At 43.1% G+C, this 24,386-nt stretch overlaps 1 protein-coding gene across 2 annotated transcripts in view; it reads left to right on the forward strand.

Annotated features, from left to right (window-relative positions):
• The window catches only part of LOC133408526 (plexin-A2-like), an 83,108-nt gene that overhangs the window by 50,407 nt on the left and 8,315 nt on the right, over positions 1-24,386 (forward strand). The window contains exons 12-25 of one of the 2 annotated variants that reach the window (XM_061687529.1): positions 1,219-1,370; positions 3,364-3,481; positions 4,040-4,176; positions 4,517-4,684; positions 8,068-8,161; positions 10,910-11,152; positions 13,045-13,188; positions 14,146-14,380; positions 15,286-15,428; positions 16,887-17,155; positions 18,800-18,866; positions 20,403-20,549; positions 22,560-22,719; positions 23,596-23,699. In XM_061687529.1, the coding sequence (XP_061543513.1) occupies positions 1,219-1,370; positions 3,364-3,481; positions 4,040-4,176; positions 4,517-4,684; positions 8,068-8,161; positions 10,910-11,152; positions 13,045-13,188; positions 14,146-14,380; positions 15,286-15,428; positions 16,887-17,155; positions 18,800-18,866; positions 20,403-20,549; positions 22,560-22,719; positions 23,596-23,699 (2,181 nt within the window). Of the gene's footprint in view, positions 1-1,218; positions 1,371-3,363; positions 3,482-4,039; positions 4,177-4,516; positions 4,685-8,067; positions 8,162-10,909; positions 11,153-13,044; positions 13,189-14,145; positions 14,425-15,285; positions 15,429-16,886; positions 17,156-18,799; positions 18,867-20,402; positions 20,550-22,559; positions 22,720-23,595; positions 23,700-24,386 lie in introns of those variants that run through there. The other variant, XM_061687530.1, reaches the window with a different exon arrangement.

The following is a 24,386-nucleotide window of genomic DNA, read 5'->3' on the forward strand; positions in this document are numbered from 1 at the left end:
ATTAGGTCTGGTACACACAAGGATTTTTCAAATCTTAAAATATTGTGTTTTTAAATATCTGTGATAGACCCCAAACAGGCGGAATGGTGGACGACTGGTTAGAGCGTCTGGTTAGAGCGTTTGGCTCACAGTTCTGAGGACCGGGGTTCAATCCCCCGGCCCCGCCTGTGTAGAGTTCTCCCCGTGCCTACATGGCTTTTCTCCGGGCACTCCGGTTTCCTCCACATCCCAAAAACGTGCATGGTAGGTTAATTGAAGACTCTAAATTGCCCGTAGGTGTGAATGTGAGTGCGGATGGTCGTTTGTTTGTATGTGCCCCGCGATTGGCTGGCAACCAGTTCAGAGTGTACCCCGCCTCCTGCCCGAAGATAGCTGGGATAGGCTCCAGCACTCCCGCAACCCTTCTGAGGATAAGCGGCTCAGAAAATGGACGGATGGATGGATAGACCCCAAACATAAAGATAAATAAATCATTCAACAGTTTTGGTCGTATTGTGTGTGGTGTCCTCCGATAATCTCAACACAGAACACCACACACATAAAGATTCTAATTTCTTAAAACAATTCCCAGTTCCCAGAAAACTTTTATAAAATGAATGCAAAATATATATATATTTTTTTTTAAATGGCTTCATTTCTGTGAGAACAGGTCTTAAGTCTCCCTCTCCAGAGGCGGAGTGAGGAATGGCTCATTTTCATGAGTCAGAACAGCAACCCCCTAAAAGCGATTTCCACCAAGATGTTTGGTGTACAATGAGCACCCGACTATCTTTATGTTAGGGAGGAGTTACGTTTAACCCGGCTTGTTAGTGGAAGTTAAAGTCTTCACCACGGTTTTGTTTTTGTTTTTTTTTGCTCTGTTGAGCGGCGATTAAACGATTGAAAAGCACAAGCTAACAAAGGATGGCGGTCTCGTTATTGATTGGAAATTGGTACCTTTACGGTTTGCAAAGGTGACACACACTCACTTCCGGTGGATTTTTTCGAAATCAAATCATCAGTAAGCCATTTACATTTAATGTTGTAATGTATGATGTATAGTGGAATGTAGTTTGAAATTATATTTGAGTGTTTTGGGATGGTAGTTTGCGGTAGATTTATTGTTTATTAATATAGGCAATTCTAAACATTTTTGGGGGCGTCATTCAGTATTAAGACATCTGGGAACTGTTTTAAATTGCTAAATCAGCAAATATTGTCTTTGTCTTCCTTCCATAGGTGAGCCCAATTGCTGGACCCCTAGAGGGTGGCACGCTGGTCACCATCCGGGGCCTGAACCTGGGTCTGTCCTTCTCTGAGCTGGAGGGCAACGTGAAGGTGGCGGGAGTGCAGTGCGTCCCGCAGGAGGGAGGCTACATCACCGCCGAACAGTAAGGGCGCCGCTTTATGTGATGTGTTTACAAATTGGCCCTTGAGGAAAAACGTTTTTGTTTCTGAATTATCTTCATTCAGCTTTAATGAGGAGAAATGTTGCTACCATTTCAGTTTTATTTTATATAGTTTCTTTGCATATCTAGAACAGCGCTATGGTTATCGGTGTAGCACTGGTAGTGTAGTGGCACCTGCTCTACCTTTCACGCAGACAGAGTGGGCTCCATTCAGTCATTGCACAAATACCCCCTGTATCAAATGTTATATTTTGTAACACAGGCCTCTAAAGAAATGGACCGCGCACCACAAATGGCCCCAGGGTTGTAGTTTGGACACCACTGCTTTAAAGCATCAATCCGTGCATTTATATTTTCCACATCGGGTTGTCGAGAATGTCGTCGGAGGCGGGGCTTGCTCTGACTCTGATGTAGTCAGAGGCAATGGGAAAAGACGGCGTTTCTGCTGGCTCCTGTTAGGAGGCTGCCGGCTCGGCTGTAATTGAAATGCGCAGCATGTCGCTGACTGGAGGGACAATCTGTTAGCCATGTGTTTCTCTCGCAGCCATGTAATGTGATTCGGCTAACACTGCAAGGCTTTCTAATTTATATCCTTCTTTTAAAAAAAAATATATATAAAAAGGAAAATTAAAAAAAATTAAAATAATGAAAAAAAGAACATGCTGACGGAAAATGAGAAAACTCTTCGACGATTCACCGTGCCCCCTAAAAGAAGACAGCACTGATATAAGAGACATTCATTTGAACGTGGGGTCACTTATTTACTGGCGTATTCATGTCACGTTTTATCTTATTGGCCCGACAAGACAATACGGATTTATTGTAGAAACTCGTACGTTGTCATGACAACTGCAGGTAATGGTGGGCGGCGATGGCGCTGCGGTTGGGGGAAGAGGGGGTAGTTTATCATCTGAGTTGTGGAGCTCTTTTCCATTAGGAAGAAAGATGGTCTTCTACATTGACCCGCAACTTTTATGAAAGCAGCCTCAATCACAGCAGCCCCCCCCCCCGAAATGTGTATTTGTGTGCGCATCGTCAGCCGCCAAATCTTATTCAGTTTGGTTTGCCACAGCATTGTTTGGAATGGGAAACCATGATCTGGCTTGTGTTTCCAGTTATGTTGCGAGCTAGCCAGTTTCGTAAATAGTGTGACGCTCGGTAAGCCGTGTAAACGCAACACAACACAGAATTGTGCCGGATACTCACATGACCATCAACAACAAACCGAACTGCGCCGTAGGACAAAGATTGTTGTGAAACGATGCATTTGTGTTAGCGAATAACAATGACAATATTGTGCTCTCAAAAGTAAGGGGTGTGAAAACTGGTTTCAAGCCAGGAGTAGGGTTTGAAAGTTTAAAACAGGTTCATGTTTTCAAGCCAAGTTTAGGGTTTTAATTAGGGATTCAAGCCTGGGTTAGAGTTTAGAGCTAGGTTTCGAATGAGGGTCTCTCACCTGTCAGGTTTGAAGACAGTTTCAAGGCAGGATTAAGGTTTCAAAGAAGAGTTCCAAGCCAAGGTTAGGATTTCTCGTTAAAGTTTTAAATTAGGGTTGCAAGGCTGAGTTAGAGTTTCTAATTAAGTTTCTTAAAACAGGATGAAGGTTTCAGGTTAGGCCAGGTTAGGGTTTCAAACCTAAACCGAAATTTCAGGTAGAGGATTTTTTAGGGTAAGTTTCAAAGTATGGTTTCATGACAAAATTAAAGTCCCAAACCCAGGCTTCGAATCTGAGTTTTAAAGTTAGGTTTCAAATGAGGGTTTCAAACTAGGATTAGGGTTTCAAAACTGCGTAAATGTTTAAAACCTGGTTTAGAGGTTCCATGTGATTTTGATACCTTTAACACATTTGGCCAATTGAAATGCACACGCATACAGTACACACAAAAAAAAAAAAACTACATTGCTAACACAATGGAATGTTATTTCTTGGTGGCTGCCTGACGACCTGTACTGCATCTACGTTTCCGTGTGCCAGGATCGTGTGCGAGATGGTCGCCGCCCCAAAAGGAAGCGCGCCGGGCCCGGTCAGGCTTTGCGTGGGCGAATGCAGACCGGAACTACGCGCGCAGTCCCAGCAGCTCTACTCCTTTTTGGTAATTCAATGTTCCATTTAATCCATTCAATCTGTAATTATCAAATGGAGAAGCAGACAATAGAAGTTGATTAGGGAGCTTTTGTTCAAAGATCTTGCGTATTAGTCTGTGTGCTAATAATAATTTTTATGTCATAGCCTTCTGGTGACTTTTTTTTTCGTCACTGTTTTTGCAAACAGCCTATTTAATAGCGCACTGATTTTCTATTGCAGTCATTCCAAACCAACATTGGGAGATCAAATCTGAAATTATACAATTTCACTTAATTATTATTATTTTTTTTTACTATAAATATCTTCATTCATCTTGCTGTGCCAGCAGGCAGGACAATTAAATGCTCTTCCAATTACAATTTTCAACTTAAACTCAGATTTGACAGATTTCCGTATAAAGTGCTGAATTTTTACCAGTTACGAGCCATGGCTCGGTCGAGTTTTTGCTTCGTGTTGCAAGCCGCTTCATATCCTTTTTGTGACGTTTTGTTTGGTGGTGTGCCGTGAGACTTGACTTCAAAATCAGATGTTTCAAAAAATCTCGATTCGTTTCGGTTGTCAACAGACCCCTTCCTTGCTGGCGCTGACCCCAGGCAGAGGGCCCGAGTCTGGGGGTACCAAGGTGACCATTGTCGGAGAGAACTTGGGTGCTGGCAGCTCTGTGACTGTGTACTTTGGCAACCAAACGTGCGAGCTGTACAGGTGAGCTAAGCGCATCAAAGACTTCTTCTTGCTTTCATTCAGCTTGCACCAAACCTCAGTCAGGAACAGCAGCAAAAAAAAACAAAAAAACCCAGAAACACACATAAAGACCTAATTTCGGTGTGGGGTATTGTCATGCGTGTCTATTTAAAGCTAAAAACGCCTGACAGGGTGTGTGAGTCAAGAGGGTGAGGCGAGGAGCCATTAGCTCCAGCGCCCTCTAATTACACCGTTCCATCTCTAATGTGTCAGTAATAAGAAGAAGATGGGACAGGGTATAATGAAGCCTCTCGCCACACAAGCGCAAGGCTCCTATCTGTGTTTTCTTCTCCTCGAACAGAAGGACCACGTCGGAGATCGTTTGCTTCTCTGCTCCGTCCGTGACCGGAGCGGGGCCGGTGCAAGTCGGTCTGAGGGTGGACCGGGCTAAGGTTCCTGGTAGTCTGTCCTTTGAGTACATACAAGACCCCACAGTGCAGCGCATTGAGCCCCTGTGGAGCATTACAAGGTAACACTAACGACGACACACAAGCATATTGCTGCTGTCCGATTAATAAACAACAACAACGACGACGACATTTGTCTTACTGTTTTTTGTTTATTTGAGGAACACTTCTGACGGCCAATGGAAATACTCCTTTAAAAAAAACAACAATGGTGTCTTCAATAATGATTTTGAAAACGTGATCGTTACAGAATACGGAGGGGAAAAACGGATGTCCCGTGAAAACTTTGGTATGAAAATTTCATAAGCACGTACTTCCTCGTTAGACCTCACCTCCCCGATTCACTTTTAATCGTAGACGAAACACGACCCACAGGGCGCTGAAGAGGAACGCTTCATCACAGTCACTTACTTTCAACGATCGAAGTGTCGACAACCTTCGATTATAAACGGAATGTTTTGCGCAGATGACTTTAAGTCAAGAAAAAAAGGAACGTTGGACCTGATGAGATGCCAATTGCCGTCACTGTTATGATGAACAGTGTCGACAACCTTGGAGTATGAACGTAATATTTCCAGCAGATGATTGGCAGTCATGAAGAAAAAGGGAAAATTGGGCCTATCTGCCAATCGCGGTCACTTTGTTTTCAAGAACCAAGCATCGACAACCTTGAGTAATGAACGTAATGTTTTACGCAGGTGACTGACAGTCATGAAAAATAATGAAAGTTGGACCTATTGAGATGTCAATAGCAGTCAACGAATCAAAATGAATGTTTTGAGTATATGAATGATAAAGGCATGAAAAACAAAAGTTGAAATTAGACTTGGTGAGAGTCAAAATCATCCACCATCCATGCTTCTACCTCTTATGACTTTTAAAGATGTTCTGGGAGATCAGCTCTACTTAGACGATCTGAAATTCACGGGCAGCTTGCACAAAAGGGATTTGCGAGCGGCGCTCGCAGCCAAACTGCTAATTTTAGTCGTGTAATGTTTCATGAATGGTTGTAACTTTGCAGGCTCCGCGGGGCTCTCGCAACTCGTGTTTGCGTGCTGAATATGCTGTTTAATTAGAGGAGCGCTGCGAAATGAGCGAGAGACAAATTGAAAACGGGCCCCGGGTTGATCAGAGGTGCAAAAACAAATGCAAGTTGGTTTATGTAGATGAGTCAAGACAATTTATTTCCTCACTGGGCCAATCTCAAAGCACGTACTGAAGCGTATTAGCTGAGTTTTACCGTCAAAAACTTGAGTGGATATGCGCTTGTCACTGAATGATGGTACAAAGTGTTGAAGCTTTGAAATTACACTGTCAACACAGCCTCTCAAAATTTGAGTTCATAGCACAAGTTAAGCAGTCACTACTAGGGTAAAAATGCATTTAATCTGGCTGTTTTCCTTCTCCCCCCCCCCCCCCCCCCTTTTTGAATTTTATAAGGCAATTCCACTCAAAATGTACGTTTCACATGCTTATCTGCAGCACAATGTGACATGAAATGTCTAGTGTTGCGAATGATGTTCTTTTGCTTTTGTCAAGGATGCAAACAGACAGGGCTGAGAAATATCTGCGCATGTTAACGCATCGAGGCAAAATCATATGTTAAAAGGACATTTTTAATTCAGCTCCCTTATGCTCATTGCATAGCTAGAACATCAAGCGGTGGACTTAAATGGTGAATTGCTAACAAAAGTGGGGGAAAAAATAGTTGCTTGCCACTCTGTTGATTTTGTCTTCCTGGTTTATGAAATGTGGTGAAGAGATGGGAAGTTTAGCCACATCCTCACCAAAATTCCATGCGTTCTTCCTCGGCCAACACACCAACCCCCAATACAAACTGTGGCCATCTGTTTTGCATTTTTATGTACCGCATGTGTGCTACAATTGACATTTTCCATTTCGAAAATGACCGCTGCGCTAAAGATCATTAAAAGCACAAAAGGTTGTGGTGGCTTAAGATCTTTTTGCTCACTACTTGAGATTAATGTTTGATCCTACTTTACTTGGATGACAAAGACTCTGTAAAGGGAATTCAGAGTTTTGTTTCTAAACCCATTATCCATTTTTCAAGATAATTGCTGGAAATGTGCTGATTGAGAACTATGTAGTACTGAATTGTGGAGATATAGTGTTAAACTGCTTATCCCCATTTCAGTTCCCCAGATTTTTTGGGGCCAGTGTGAAGTGACATATTTGGCCGGCATGAGTCCTTGTGCAGATCTCATCTGTTCAGCCATATCACTCCCGTTCTGTCATCCTCGTACTGGCTCCCTGTTCATTTGAGGAATAGTACAAAATTTTAAGTCACCTAATGAGCCCTAAACGGTCAAGGCACCTCTATACTTGGAGGATTTAGTGTCGTTTTATTCTCCTGTTAGGTCATTGGGGTCTGCTGATCACCCTTTATCGAATGTCTCAAACATGAAATTGAAAACTACATGGGATAGAGCCTTGTAGTCCTCCAAATTGTGGAATGCACTTCCAGTTTAGCTTAGAGCTACCTCTTCATTGGACTTTTCAAAAAGCAGTTAAACACATTTGTTTCGCAGGTGTTCCGCAAAGACTAGATTTAAAAAAAATTTTTTAAATTTACTTATTTTGGTTTGATCAGTTGATGTTTTTCTTGGATCAACTGTAAAATGTGTTTTTGTCGTTTCCCTATATTTTCTTATATGTAACTGTGAAAAGTCTTACATAAATAAAATGCATTTACATACTCACCTCCTGTGTGGTTGAGAATTGGCAGACAGCTATTTCATTGATAATTTAATTGTCAAAGGGCAATTTGATTGTTGAAGTTTCTTGAGTTGCAAAACCTTTTTTCGATAAAGGACTAAACTTAAATTTGGGCTCAGGAGGGATTGTTGGGCGCTATTTCCCTGCAGATTAAGACTGCTGAGAGACACTCGGTCTTATCGCCGAGGAGCTCTGCGGAGATGCAATCAAGACTTCTCATCTTGAATGCACAGTCCCACCATGAGCCTCTACGAGCTTAGCTACAGTCTTTGAAGTGCAAACAGACAGGGTTTTTGGCACGCCGTCAGACTGGACATGTTCAATTTTTCTCACTGGCTTGAATTTTCACACACTGTGACGGGAGATCATGCCGGTGCACAGGTTTTGCAAAAGATCAGAGAGTGTGTCGTTCATTGTAACCTCATCACACCGGTACAGATATGTAAACAAGCAGCTCCTGCATTTATGCTTCAGAATACAAAAATAGAAGCCAGCTGGTTTCTCCTGTTTGATCTGACACTCCCGCCCAATAACAAAGAGCGCGGTGCTTTGCCAGCTTCTCCAAAAGTCTATTGCCGCTGCCTCTGAGGAAAACATTGAGTTAGAAGGCTTGCAAGACTGATCCATTTGCAGTAGTTACTCTAATTAGCGAAACAGTTTGGAGCAGCATAACGCCGACTGATAATTAGTGCTCTTTCCCTCCATACAGTGGCCACACCACGCTGACGGTGACCGGGACCAACCTGGACGTGGTGCAGGAGCCGCGGGTCCGAGTCAAATACGCCGGCCACGAGTCCGTCAATGTGAGTGTGATATCAGCTAAAGCGGTGCACTGAACCGCTAATGAAGTTGTTTACATTTGATCAGTGATAATCAAAGGAGATTTCAAGATTCACTGCTAAGCCTGGGTTTCAACGCACGACTCATTATAGTTTATTTGACTTACTCATGCTGGTATTGTCTAGTATTTAGATTCTTTTTTTCCATTAATGAACAAACGAACTGGTTGGACCTAAAGCTAACAATATTGAACAAACAAATTGTGACTTTGTACAGATGAGCACGTTTTACTAAGGTTAAGGCTGGAATTACACTGCAGATCTTAAGAGCGCCATGCCGATTTAACGCCTGTATCCAGTTTTTCAAGTGACCAATTTCCCATCTATAGTCAGGAGTACCATACCTTAGACAATCATGAACAGTGGAGGGAATTATGAACAGTTCAAAATAGCAGTCAGTGATAGCACAAAACTGTCTGGTTTCTGCTACAAAGCAGAAATAATGTCAGGAAAATCCTATGACAGCAGCTGAAATTAATTTGGGGTTAATCAGAGGCACTTTAAATAGTGGCTGTTGTGTGCTTACTCCCATTTGACATGAGTTTGAATGTGATGGGGTAATTTTGTACCCAGTCACATCCCAGTTAGGTGTGTAGACTTGTGCAAACATGTTATGTCAGTTGTTTACTTATCGTTCCCCTCTCAAAATTTTTTTTTTTTTTTTTAAAATCACTTGAGTTGTACAGGTTCTAAGTCACATTCATGGTGCAAAAAGTTTTGAAATAATTCTTCTTGGGCTAATTTGTTTGTCACAGAAACCTGGCATTTGAACAGGGGTGTGTGTGTATTTGTGTAGACTTTATATCCACATGCATAAATTGTTTGCAATTATGAAGCTATACATAATCAGGTGTTCTGTTGGAGATAAAAAAAAAGAGGCGGCATATAGAATGGTTAATTCCAAAATGACATTTAATATTCAGTTATTTTGGTTGTCCATACCCGTAACGTTCCTTATATGGAAAACTCTATTTACCTTCAACAATGAGCTTGGCACGATAGACCTGGAAGTGATATCATGACACATTGGCACTAGATATGGATAGCATCCAACCATTAAATGCTCGTAATCAGTGTTCATCGCACGGACGCTTCTGAGGTACTCCACAAGTGTAGTCCAGTTTTCATCATGACCCCAGAAACACGATGAGGCAAATGTAAAAGAAGCTGCTAAACTGCATGCGTACAGACAGCGGTACGCTCTGAGGCAATTAAATGGTGTGCTAATGATGGCTGCCCAGGATTTGAGCTGCTCAATTAAAACGGCATGTTTGACAGAACTGCTGGCAGCACCGCGATCTGAGAGAGGCTTATAGTCGACCTTTGACACGTATCAACTGCCGAGAAAGAGGGTCATAGACAAATTTAATGAGGGCGGCGGGTTTCTATCGTAAGTATCTGTAAAACATAGTTTGGATGGCAAAAAAAAAAAAAATGCTTTGAAATACAAAGACGGTGACTTGAAACCATTCTGTGCAAAAGTGGAGATAATAAAAAAAAAATAAAAAATGGTTTGACGCTGTTGAAACTTTAAGGTCAGATGGATTTTGAGTAGTTTAATGAGGAAAATAATGAGTTAGTGATAAAAAACATCTGTGACAGATATCTTTCAGGAAGTACTTATCAGCAACTGGAGAATGACAGTTTCTACAAGATAAACGTGAATGAAGAGTTCAAAACAGATGCTTGGAAGTCACCTTGAGTACACACATGTTAATATGATGAAGTACAATACAAATGCCCGATTTCTGCAGTTACTGCCCATAACTGACTTCCAGAGAGGTTCCTCCAACGCATATTACTTTGGCTCGTCTAGTCTTCGCCAAATAGGACATTACTGCATCAAATGGCTACTTGAAGGTTGGCTGAAACGAGCATGAATATTTACCTGCAGAGCTAAGCTACTATGAACAACTTAAATTTGGTAGTGTGAAAAAACAAACAAACAAAAAACAACAAAGTGCTCATTTTACCATATTTTCTATCACTATAGACTACAGGGAATCCGCACAATCTTTACGGCTTACTAAGCACGAATTCAACTACTAGCAATTTTTTTGTCTGTGGAACCAATCTTTAGCTATTTGCTGAAAAACTTACCTCATCAAATATTTTTTTAATTACTCTGGAACACCCAAAAATCCCACAAAATGACTCGCGGTGGATTTTTCCAAAACTAAGTCATCTGTAAGGATTTTATTTTAAGGGTAATATTCTAAAATGAGTCATAGTGTGTGGTATATTTACAGTTTTAACTTGTGGTTTTTCCACTATTAGCAGGGGGTTACTGCAGTGATACAATATACAATTTCCCTTAATTTGTCAATAAATTATGTCTTACATTAGAAATGCATCCTTGTTCATCTATCTACCCCAGCAACATATAGTGACAGGCAAAACAATTAAATGTTCTTGTCTTAGATGGCATAAGGTACCATATCATATGTAAGTAATGGATTCCATTGACTATATCAGCTTTGCGTTCAATTAAACAGGCTCGGATTTCACATAAAGTAAATTGAGACGAGAATATCATTATTTGAGTATTCATAATTTTTATGATATTTTTGTTTGGTGGTGTGCCATGAGATTTACCGGTATGTAAAATGGTTGCCTTGGCACACAGACGCTTGGGAAACACTGGTTAACTGTATAAGTGTGGGAACCGTTGCACCTTTTGTTAACTTGGATTTGGATGTGACCTGTGCGCAGGTGTGCAAAGTGCTGAACACGACCACCATCAGCTGCTTCGCTCCATCGCTGCAGTCCGAGTCCGACGGCGGTCAAGCAGAGAGTGTCAAGCACGTGGATGAGTTTGGCTTCGTTTTCAACAACGTCCAAGCGCTGCTCACCTACAGCAACAGCAGCTTCGTCTATTACCCCAACCCCTACCTGGAGCCCCTCAGCCTCTCGGGCATCCTGGAGCAGAAACCGGGGGCCCCCATCATCCTAAAAGTATGTTAGTGGTTAGCTAGCTGGTCATTTGACAACATAAACGTCGCTTGGGTTCGTGGTCAGGTGTTAGGGTTAGGTTCGGGGTTGGTGTTATAATTTGTGTAAAATGTAGGGTTACGGTTAGCGGTTAGGGTTTAGATGAGGTTTGGTCTGGAGTTGGGTAAGGATTTGTGTTGGGGATGTTCGATACCATTTTTTCAGAGCAATACCAGTACGAGTATTCACTCTTGTGTATGCACCGATACACTGGGATGTTTACGTCCTAACGTTCGTGGTACCACTAGCTTGCTAGGCTACATAACGTTTTTGTTGCCTGCTTGCGAGCCGCATCGTATTCAAAGTACGTGAACATACCTCAAGCAAGTCTTAAACGAACGTCCTCTCCTGTCCTGAGACTGGTGACCACCAACACACGTTTTTCCGCATTTTGTCCTTATAATACAGTCGGCGCGCTCCACTCTTGTTGTCGGCGCCACGGTATCGAGTGTATCCGGTCGCATTTGAGTTGACAAGATAAAGCCCAATGATCGTAAAAATCGGGATGCGGTGGTATCGGAATACAAGATTTTATTGCAGGAGTCTGACAGTGCAATCGTGAAAGAGCAAATTTGTCTTGTAGTCTGATCAGGGCAGTACGTGTTGTCTGTCTCAGACGTGTTGTCTGTTCCACACCGCCGACATGTTTTTTTTTAAATAACTTTATTGGCCGTCAGATATTTACAGGACTACGCCAAAAGACATGCGACAAGGCTAAAAATAAACTAGCTGTTGGATTCAAATATACTGTGCACGAAGGCGACGCGGAGTAAATGTCTTTTGCGGAGCCGATCAATCGAATTATGACATTAAAGCCATCCATCCATCCATCCATTTTCTGAGCCGCTTCTCCTCACTAGGGTCGCGGGCATGCTGGAGCCAATCCCAGCTGTCATCGGGCAGGAGGCGGGGTACACCCTGAACTGGTTGCCACCCAAGCGATACCGATAAGGCCAATAAAATCGGTGTAAAGTCTACTTTATACATTGTACTATTCCATCCGGTGACCACCAGGTTGCTTGGTAACAGCAGAGTAGGCAGTATCCAATTACAATTGTCCTTGTTGTTAGAGGAGCTGACATTATCTTTTAAATTTTTACCTTTGTGCCATTCAACTTGTCAAACACATACTAGACTACCTATGTATGTCCATGATAGAGTAGTTAATGTATCCTTAATTAAAAATAAAAGTTAAATTATGATTTGCACACCCCATTTGTCTGCAACAGAAATATTGACCAGTTGAGTGCTTTTCCCATCACCAATGACAGTAAAGGCCCAAAGATGCATTATGTTCCTGGACTATCAAAGTGTCCTTTCAGGGATCAATAAATCTAATTCCATTAAGTCATCTTCCATTCACGTTTCAGGGTCACAACATAATGGGCTACTTCCTCTCGCGCATTTTCACAAAAAGCCTCCTGGTCGTTTTTAATTTGCCGACATTTTGGCGAGCAGCATTTATTGTTTCGTAGTGTCATGAATTCAAATTCATCATATACAAAACCCTTTGAAGGGCGGATTTAAGGATTAATCGTAAATGTAAGACTTTTTAAGGATCAGGGAACACCTTGTATAATCGGGTGGTATATTCTTGAAGAGGGCTGATGAATGGAATTAGCCAAAATTTACATGGTAAACATTAAATTGAAATTGGAATACAGTAAACAGCAACTAATTCAGCGGGTCTTTCATTTGCAATAGTTTTGAAAGAATTAGCCCAGATAAATTCTTATCGCAATGATCATTTATATGCTAATGAAATTCAACAGTCGTCAAATTATCAGCCCTAAGCTGTATCTGCTGCACAGTGAGGAAAATCTTGGCGGTGTTAATTTCTCTTTTCGATGACGCAGGGTCGTAACCTGGTTCCATCGGCGTCGGGTGGCGCCCGGCTGAACTACACTGTCCTGATCGGGGACACGCCCTGCTCCCTCACAGTGTCCGACACCCAGTTACTCTGCGAGCCGCCCAACCTCACTGGCCAGCACAAAGTCCTGGTCAGTCTTAACGTGTCGCTGTCTGCCATCGTGTCTGATTGCTGGCATGGCGGGGATGTCGGTCAGCGCACATTTGTCGTGTTGGTGTGTTTTGTGGGTCAACCAAAGGCTTTGTCTCTTGTCATTGTGTGTCATTTACGGTTCGCTAGCCTGCCAGTTGCAACAGCACTTTGCCCTGCAGAATTATTGACACTCGCTCTTGCACAAATTGGGAAAAGAGCTTGAAAACCACAACAGCAACAAAACAAATGTCAAGTGACTTTTCCGAAGACTACAAGGCCACAGGATAAAGAAACGATCCATGGCTGACTTGTATCTCTCCTGCTACAGCATCTTAAATGTTTACTTTTAGGGGGATTTTTTTTTTAAAAAATGATGCTCAATAAAGAATCCATGTGTCCCCCCCCCCCCATGTAGGAGAGTGTTCCTAGTAGGCATTCTATTGTTTGTAAATCTGAAAAACCTAATAATAATAAAATAAAATCCCCACATTATTCTTCTGTTGAAGCACAAAGCGTATTGATTATGAATGGGATCAAATCTAATATGGCCTGGGTAGTACGTATTCTTTGACACCTTTCAAACAATTAAACAGCTAATCTTCAAATCAATATTGCTTATTGCAGCTGGGGTTAATGGTACAGCATTATCTGTACAAGTGGTCCTCGGTTAACGATGTAGTTTGTTCCTACGGCGGCGACATAGCCCAAATTTGTACGTAGTGGATATAAAAAGTCAACACACCAGCCCTAAGTACTTTTGTACTTGATTGTTCCTTCCTGTGTCGCATGATGACGTATCCTTACACCGCTGCACAAACAAGTTCATTGCAAGGCTTTCAAAATCTCGTATGTCGGGAAAGTAGCAAACCCAAACCCATCACTTTGGTAAGCCTGCTGCAATTTTGAACTGATTGTTCCTTAGGTTTGTCACACTATTCCGCATTGACTTGTCCAGGTCCAAGTGGGAGGACTTCATATCTCTCCGGGCGAGGTCCACATCCACTCCGACAGCCTCCTCACGCTGCCCGCCATCATGAGCATCACTGCTGGGGGAGGGCTGCTTCTGGTGGTGGTCATCATCGTCCTGCTCGCCTACAGACGGAAATCGCACGAGAACGACCTGACACTGAAGCGTCTGCAGCTGCAGATGGACAATCTGGAGTCTCGCGTGGCTCTGGAGTGCAAGGAGGGTGAGGAATGTGAAAGTGGAATAAGCGAGTCATGGGAAGGCATGGTACGAAGAGTCTATACACCTATATGTGTGTTTTTTTTGTTGTTGTTTTCTTGCTCCTGTGTAACCTATCCTCAGTTGTTCGCTGAAAAAGTCACCTATTTGTGAGTTCTGTGCTATTTCTATAATGTTTTAAGATGCCACAAGATGGCACCAAAGTCCCGGCTAATAGGAAAGTAGTCATTTATGGCAAGGAAGTTTGTTGAAGTGATGCACCTCGACTGAGAGACTAATATCGTATGTTGCGGAGAGACTAAGTTTAGCCTGGGTTGTTAGTAGAATTTACAGCGTGCCTTCTACCAAACATTTTTGCTGCACGGAACGGTTTCACCTTAAGACATATTTTAACGGACCAACATAGAAACAAAAACAAATGATTGATAATACAACTAACCATTATGCTGAGCCCTGCGGCACACTCCTCCTCAGTTGGTATTCGTTTGGATTCCAGTTGATGGAATGCAAAAATCCACAGCAGTGGATGAGGTAATATAGCCAATTATCAAAAAACATCGGAGGGGCATAAATTACTCCCATTATTTTGCTATTAGCAGCAGGGCTCAGTCCCTATCATTATCAGCTTACTGTATTGTGGCAAATGTGCGTTCTTTCACAGAGCCGTGGGGCATCCCACAATAAGAAAATCAGTTTTATGCCATGTGTTACACACTTGACAACATTTCTTTCAAAACAACACGGTGGCACAAGTGGGTCTTACGCATCAAATTTCACACTCCTGTTATGATTTTACAGGCTTCCCTAGCACACTTCCCTGTTCTAGCTTCAACCCCCCCATTCTGTGAAATCACCGCTTATACAGAACAGCGAGATAAAATACTGAATGCGTGTCTGTACTCTGTGAAGCTTTCGCAGAGCTACAGACGGACATCAACGAGCTGACGAGCGACCTGGACCGAGCAGGCATCCCCTACCTAGACTACCGCACTTACGCTATGAGGGTTCTCTTCCCTGGCATCGATGACCACCCTGTGCTCAGAGACCTGGAGGTGAGACACGTCCAAGGCGACATTTTAAAGCCTTTGCATTTCGACCTAAAGGCTCTGGTATACAATGGAGGAGGTAGCTCGAGTATTTTTGGCCACGGCTGTCAAAGTGTCAAACAGAGCGACGTAAGCAAACGCTAGCCGGGGCTTGGCGGTTTGTCTTGGGTTTGTTTCATGCCGCAACAGATGGTGAAGCTTGCAGCCTCAGCGACTCTCAGCAGTGCAGTCGAAACTGTCACTGCAACCGCCAATCCATCTCATCTCTCAAAACTTTTCAAAGGATACTTTTTGTAGTTATTTTAAGGCAGTACCTGATGTGTTTTTCCCTTTAAAGACCTGTCTATGCATCTTTGCAAGAACAGCAAGCCTGTAACCATGAGCATTTAAAAATGATTTAGGATGAAAAGTAATCTACAGTGAATACGAGAAAACTAGGTATTGGCTGGTGACCAGTCTGAGATGAAAACAAGCACTATAAAAACATGGAAGGACGGAATTAGTAGAAAACATAGATTTTGGGGCAACAACAAAAAAAAAAGCATATTTGTTTACAAGAACACAAGGTAAAAGGTCTTAATTGTCGTTTTTGTGCATGATCAAATGCAAAACAAAAAACTACATAATAACCCTGACCAAAACTTGGTGGGGAACCTGACGTGATCAAATTTGGTGCAGAACCAGATAAAAGCACAGGAGAAAAATGTTTAATTTCCAAGTGTCGCAATCCCCTGTCGACCAGCAGATGGAGCAGTGTGGAAAAAAGCTTCTTATGTGTTAAGCTGAACGCACTTTGTAATTTGCATTACCGCCACCTGCAGCGCTGGAGTGTCTGTGTAAGTCACGTTTTAACAAAATTTGTGAAATGGACATGATTAGGAACACTTATGATAGAAAATATCATACAAACATTCATTAAAGTCCATGGAAAGTCAAATAAATCCTTTTTAAAAAAGCCTACTAAATTTGACAGAGAAGTATTGTTGCTAACCCTGCAGTAACTCGCAATTGCAGCGCGTAACCACTGATGCAAACGAAGACGCTCAAGTTTTTATATAGTCGGCGGGGGAGGGACTCGTCACTGGGCCCCGTTTTAGCTACATCCCAGAAAATCAGAACACTCAAATGGTGAAAAAGTTTAACGTTATACTTCCACAATTGAGTACTACACAGTTCTCAGTCTTTGCACATTTTCAGCAAATATTGTCAAACGTATTTAGAAACAAATCTCTGAATTCACATTGCAGCTTCTTTTTTGCTAGAGAGCAAACATATCTCTATCTCAACTGATAACAAACCAGCATTTTACATTCTCATACAAACTGTTGTGTCTCCATCCTGAGAGAAATTTAAGTTGTGCTATATCACTGGTATAAATCAAAAAAAGCTTTCAAACGCTTCTGCTCCCTCGGTATCACGATCATGCGATTTTATCTAACGAGCGCGATGGGACGATGCGTGCAGGTGCCGGGGAGCGGACAGGCGAGCGTGGAAAAAGCCTTGAAGCAGTTCGGGCAGCTGGTGAACAACAAAGTGTTCCTGCTGACGTTCATTCGCACGCTGGAGCTGCAGCGCTCGTTCTCCATGCGGGACCGCGGCTACGTGGCCTCGCTCATCATGACGGCGCTGCAGGGGCGGCTGGAGTACGCCACCGACATCCTCAAACACCTGCTCTCGGACCTGATAGAGCGCAACCTGGAGAGCAAGAACCACCCCAAGCTGCTGCTGCGCAGGTAAACCAGCGTAATCCACTGCGGGGTTATACTAGTAAAACTCCATCACCAATAAGTCATGTTACCAACGTAGCAGCCATGCCTAACATCAACTCATGTATAATGTTGATGCTAGTTTGAGAATAGCGCTCATGCACGTTAGTGAGGGCCTTGGCTGTGGTCAGAGACTCGAGGGCGGGTGAGATTAATGAAGTGAGGCTACGTCAAATATTGCGAGCAGTTTTAACATTACAAACTCTGTTTTACTGAAATGGAATAATTTCACGCGGCACACTAGATGATGTCCCAGGGCCCACTAATGTGCCTCGGCACAACGGTTGGCAATCACCTGATACCCGCTTCCGATTGGGTGAATACTGTAGTCTGAGCTTGTCAAAGTACAAGCCCTGGAATTCGTCCAAAATGGCTACTTCAAACCAAACTGTCCAACTTCCTGATCAATCTAGGGCATGGGTTCTTGAGGCTTTGCGTGTAGCTGATGCGGCGCAAGTTAGCTTAGCGCCTAGCATTCCCCCGGTAGTTCCCAAGCAGCCGGGAAAGCCCGGAGGATGAGTGACTGTTCGATGTAGGTGCACACTTTTTTTTTTTTTTTTTAACTAGCTTGGAGCTGGTTTAAAAAAACAGTGCTGGCAGCTCCTCCAGCTCCGTGGTTGGACCTGCTTGAAGCCGTTTTCACACTAAAGCATATAAAATGACGTCAGTAAAGTTCAAATCTATACCGTAGGCCAAATTTGTACTGTCTTCCACATATTTGCAGCAGGGCTCAGTCCCTAGTAGTATTGTACCCTTATGAGGGCCGTCCTGCAATAGAATCGCACATGATCTAAACCCGCCTCGATCAGCGCCGCTTATCTTTTTAGCATTGATAAGTCATCACGCATTGTTCTTTCCAGTCCAGGCCTTCTCCATGCGTTTCTGATGGCTAAGTAACTAGGTCAGGTTTCAGGCAGGTCAGCCTCGCTTCAGCGGTGTGTAACCGCCATTCGAGAACATGAGACGACTGGGTGCCTGAGCAGACAGGTGAAAGACAGCAGTGGTTCCAGTGATGGAAAGAGTCAGGGCGGAGTGAAACGGGATGACAACCTAATGGAGGAGAGCGAATACGGCGGCGGCAGAGTCCTTGTCAGTCTCGCTTATCTTCCATGTGCCACTCATGAAATATTCGTCCGCTTCTTCCGCCGTCATCTTTCCTCCCGCCTCTTCGGCAATCTCCAGATTGTTATCCCAGCGGCGAGGACGGCCTGCTGAATGCTTAATGACTCGTTTCTTTGCCACGCGGGCTCCGTCAATCTGAAGCGAAGCTCATTAAAAAGAAGTAAACACGGCGCGCGAAGACATCTGGACACACGTTCAAGCAGCTGAGTGGCGACGCACAGCCGTCACTCCTGCAGAAGATGTCATCACACACAAAAAAAATAAAAGCGAGGCACTTATGTTCTTCTGAGGTCCAGCAAGTGAATCCAGGATGCTATTTTCACCCCGTAGGATGCGCATGTTGTGTCTATAGGCTCCGACACTGTCAGGCTCTTCTTTGTTGAATTATGAAAAAAATAAACTCGGAGCACTCAAAACTCTCCAGTGGAAATGACGACTCCCCCCCCCCCCCCCCCCCCACCCCCCAACCCCCTCCCCTTTGCCTCGCAGAACTGAGTCGGTGGCGGAGAAGATGCTGACCAACTGGTTTGCCTTCTTGCTCCATAAATTTCTCAAGGTAAGAAAAGAGTTCTCTCACAACTAAGCAGTACACGACTGTAAAGTCATCAAAATTATTTGTACTGTACCACTCTTTGGCATCCCTCCATTGAAGGAGTTGGTGAAGCTAAGTCACCGCCAGTCGACAACAACTGACTTTTGTGGGACAATAGGAATCGAAAAAAGAACACTATTTATTTACTTTTGGTCTCCACATACGCAATTTCGAGGTTGTGAATGGCGTGCGACGAACTAGTTTAAGAATATTTTGTCAGGCGACACCAGAAAGTACACTCAGTTACCACCGTACTAGTTTTCAATTGCATTATATTCATCAAGTGTACTGCCTAGTAGTGTTTTACACTAATTATGACTGCATTAGCAAGGGCATAGTTCGAATGTGCTAATTTTGATTTTTAAATTATTATGTTGAAATACATTCAAGTTCAGAAAGAGTTACGTAAACTAATAATTAATTAGAATTTTATATCCCCTGTGTAACGTACACTATATATCCCTATTATGAAATCTTCTTCATCTTCCCAGCTTTTCCCTGGTTGGGGTCGTCATATTGGATGACAAATTTAAGGCTCATTTCTCTGTTTTGGCATAGTTGAGGCTTCAGAGGATTATCAGATTTCAAATTGGGCCCTGGTACTCAAAGTCTGGGAATGACTGGGTTAGTGTTTGATTTGAAACACATCAGAAAGTATGAAAAACAAAAAAAACAGTCCAAGCTGTTGCTGTTCATGGATGTCTTGTTTTGCTTATAACACAAAGACAATTTATCTGCTTTCAAGGGGGAGTAAGGAAATCAGAAAGTATTCAAATTTGAGAGTATGAAATCAAACAATTTGGACTTATAAAAAGACAGTTAAAAACCTTTTTACTTTCTTTCCATTTAGTGTGCAAAAATCTCACTGGCAAAAGCGATTTTTTTCCCCCCTGAATTATTGTGCCGAAAGTCATTACCGGGCTAATTATGCTTCGCTGTCATTGTGGTTTAACTCAACCAGAGTTTGATTCTTTGGTTATTTAGTTATTTGGCGACTGCGCAAAAATGTGAGAGGAGGATAAATTGCTCATAAAAGTTTGCTTACTCTTGAATAATTTGGCCCCAATGCCCCACTTTTGAAACGTTGGCTACACCCCTGTGCGTCAGCGTAGGTTAGTGATAGACTACGCCGTGTTCTGACTTCGTTATTCGGGTTACGTCGCCACCGGAACGCTGTAGTAAACCGAGGACTTCCTGCAGTTGATGAAGGTATTGCAGTCTCACGCCTATCCCATGATGCCATACAATTTACGTAGCTGGCACAGCGATCGGCTTCCCATCTGTTTAGGGTTTACCAGCCCAAAACGTATTTTCTCAAAGCTATCGCCGTGCATTATACAGAACTTATCCACCTGCCGAAATGTTTGATGTCTTTCTCGATGCTGAGAAGCTTATCGTCTAACCTCATCTCCTCCCTTCCCCTTTCTACTTCTTTTGTCCGCCTCTCTCTCGCACATTTTCCTCAAATCCGTGGCCTGGGCGCTCGTCCAACACAAAAAGGAGTCTGCCGGCGAGCCCCTCTTCATGCTGTTCTGTGCCATCAAACAGCAAATGGAGAAGGGACCCATCGACGCCATCACAGGCGAGGCGCGCTACTCTCTGAGCGAGGACAAACTCATCCGGCAGCAGACGGAATACAAGATGCTGGTGAGTCACAAAGATGAGGAAAACTGCAACACGTTGACTTTATTTCTACGTCAGGTGGAAAACGAAATCTTACGGCTCATGTTGCTAAAATGTAGGGCTGTCACTATCGAAACTTTTTAGAATCGATTATACTATTGCTATTTTGTCGAGTATTTAGTCTCGCTTAAAAAACTCGCTAACTCACATTGAGCTCACTCATAAATCATGTCATATGTATTTTACACATTTAATAGTGTCTTACAAATCACATTTTCTGCAATGGTTTTCCACTGGCCCAACAGTGCGTCTGTCTGCATCAAACGGTTTGATTTTGAAATGAAATGATCGATTCAGCCGAGTTAGCCGATTTTTTTCCCACAGCCCTACTAAAATAATGCTGTAAGATACACTCTGCTACATGTGCAATATGCCATATGAGTGACTCGATGCGCTAAATCGACCAGGCGTATGAGAGAAGGGGATGTGACATGGGTGTTAACATCTTGAATCCCTGAAGGCTACGATGGATTTTTGCATCAACCTCTCTTGGATCAAGAACGCGTGACTGTGCATTGCGATGCTTTTACGTCGTCCACTATTCCAAAGCGATGCCATGGTTGGCATAAACGTTGCGCAGTATCCTTTGTTCTTTCCTACTCTGTTCCTTTCCCCATCTTTGAGACGGCGACGAGGACATGCGGGAGAGGTGGGTGGGTTTGGTGCGGGGGTTGGGTTGGGGGCGCCTTGTTTTGTACGCGCGATCCAGGAGAGCAGGGGTCATGTCACTCGCAAAGAGAGAGAAAAGGAGGCAGAGAAAAGAGAACAAATTGGCATTTAGTCGATGCCGAAAATAGACTAGAAAGCACCATTTTGTGAAGGCCATAATCCACTCCTAGGTTTTAAAGGTCAGAGGACAAAGATGTTTCACATTTTGTGTACACTACCAATGGTCTTAGATACAGTCTAAATAAATAAATTTTCAAAAAAAACTTTCACCCAAACATTATCCAGGTGCAGTTTTAGAAAATGCTTGATTTCAGTTGTTGCTGCTGAGGGTGGCCCAACTAGTTGCTAGGTTCAGGGGACAATTACGTTTCCACACAGGACCAGGTAGCTTTTTTTTTTTTTAGATACAATCACCATCTAAAAACTACATTTTATGTTTATTTGGATCATCTGTGTCTGATATTTACTTGTGTTTAATGATGTTAAACATTAGAGTGGGGAATCGTTGTAAAAAAAAAAAAAAAAATAAAAGTTAAAAAAAAACTTTTTCACAACACTGTACATTCTGTAGACTCCTTGGCAGCAACAACAGAATATAAAAACAGCCCGGCAGGTTTGTCTTCCCTAGATTCTCAGACAGTAAAAAGAAATTGCAGAAGTACAACAACCATGGGAGAGCCTAATAAATGTGACACTGAAAACTGCTGCTGCTTTTGATTTGAGTTTCCTGCCAAGGTTCGCGAGCGCTTTGTCTGACATTTCTAGAAGAATCCAAATTTACAGACAGCCGTGTCTGGGCTGTGTGTGTTTTTTTTTTTTTCCCCGTCAAAGAAATTAATCTAATCGGACAAAGCAGAGGTCTGGGTTTGCATACTTTAGTGCAAATAATGACAGACGAATAGGATAAAATCATTACCAAAAAATGAGTCATAAGTGCCCAAATGGTTCTGGCAGCCTGCTCGGTAATTCAGCAACGTCTTAGCAATGTCGATGGCTCGCTTAATATGGGGCTGCCAGTTCCACACCGGTCTGTCAGCATAACTAACTTTTGCCCAAGGCTTCAAGTTTCCCCTGGCGACAGGATGACACCTTTGTGATCACGGTGTCAGGCAGTCGCAGAGTGTCTCATTACTTGTTTAAAGCCTCTGCCAAAGCTGCACAGCTCCATCCTGGAGGTGTGAAATGACATTTCTGCCCCTGAGATCCCCTCAACCGGGATACTCTGGAGAAGAGCGCCTAATGGAAAGGACTTAGCCGGCGAGTAACAGCCGCCTCCTTTCTCCCCTGTCCGTCCCGTCCGGCCAGACGCTGAGCTGCGTGAACCCCGACAACGAGAACAGCCCGGAGATCGCCGTCAAGGTGCTCAACTGCGACACCATTACCCAGGTGAAGGAGAAGATCCTCGACGCCGTGTACAAGAACATGCCCTGCTCTCAGCGACCGCGAGCTAACGACATGGACCTAGGTGAGGCTCCTGGAAACTCGAAATTCCACCACTAGCCCCTGTTAACCCTCCTGTTACAGAAAGTGTTCTTGGGTCAACTCGACCCAGGGTGTGTTTAACTCATTCACTGCTAGCTGTTTTTAAAACAGAGATCCGCAGCCATTTTTGAGCATTTTTGACTGTAATCTTTCAAATGGCGTTCCTCATTCATACAATGAACTTGTGTGATTTATTTATTTATTTATTTATTTTTATGCAATTGCGACACATATCCTACTACCATGCGAGACGTGTTACCATACATACATACTATGTTCGAGTGTCAGATACCTAAACTTGTCAGACTTCAAACGTGTTGGCATTTCTCTCATAATCGACGCGATAAGCCGAGATTCACCCCTAAACCGAAAAGCTGTGCTGATCTCAAATCCAAAGCGATGCAATGTTGCCATCTCCTGGTGTCTGTTTGTCATTACAGTTATGTCGTAGCTTGAATTTCACAGATGAGCTGGGGGGCAAAACCCTCTTCCACACCTACCCGTAGGAAAACATACTTGACGAATATATTAATCGGTGACATTAAATCTTTGGAATCCAGTTAACAAATATAAACGGCCACGGTAGCGCAAGAGTGCTACATCCAAATGTGTTAGGAAAAAAATTCTAAATAAACTCATCAGCCAACGCACCGCTGCTGTATTCAGGTAAGACCAAATAAAGCAACCAAGACACCGTGACAGTCGTTTCACGGCAACAGCCACTGTCAGAAAGCAGCATGCTAACTCGACGCGCAATGATCGTAACGACTGAGCCAATTCGTGGCCGTGGGACCCCGCGTAAGGCTCAGCCACGCTCAGATGTGACACCTTCACTATTGCTTTTCTCCGCACACCGCAGAGTGGCGTCAGGGCAGGACAGCTCGCGTGGTTCTTCAGGATGAAGACATCACCACCAAGATTGAGGCCGACTGGAAGAGACTCAACACGCTGCTACACTACCAGGTGGGCAAACCCCCCCCCCAAAAAAAAAAACAGGGAACGGAACCAAATGAACCTGTGTGCTTTCCTTTGTTTGGTTAGTTAGCTGACGGCTGGCTTCCCACCGGGATTCTTTTTCAATCCTTTATGAAGAACAAATCATGATTCAGTCTTATTCTTCGCACATTGACAATTTCTTCCTTAGGGTTAAACACATGCACATAGTCGATTCTTCAGCTTCTATGCACAGGTCGGCAGCCTTCAATGAGGATTCATGTTTCTTTGTTGGCCGAATGTTGGTGTTGACTCACCAGCTGGAGCCAAATTAATGCTGGAAGTCACACGAGTTCAAACAGCACAGAGAAAAAAGACGAAGACTTTTTAAAAGGAGAGGAAATTACCTTCTCTCATGTGGCGAAAGCGTAGTTTTGCTCTTTCAATTTTAATCTACCAGGTGTGGAAACAGTCATTCGGTTGAAAAGGATGATTCATATTTTTTGTTGTATTTCTTTATGCATTTCTTCACAAACACCGACTCCCCTTAGACCATGGGTGGGCAAACCTATTTCACTAATATAAATAGGAACATGGAACTGAGAAGAAACAAAGTTAAAATGTGTATGTAAAATATAAATAAATTAATTGAGGAGCAAATTAACTGTTCATTTTTGTTTTTGTAAAATGCTTCGTAGGTTGGATTAAAAAAACAGT

This window comes from Phycodurus eques, chromosome 10 (genome assembly GCF_024500275.1).
Source record: "Phycodurus eques isolate BA_2022a chromosome 10, UOR_Pequ_1.1, whole genome shotgun sequence".
In the NCBI taxonomy this organism is placed as follows: Eukaryota; Metazoa; Chordata; class Actinopteri; order Syngnathiformes; family Syngnathidae; genus Phycodurus; species Phycodurus eques.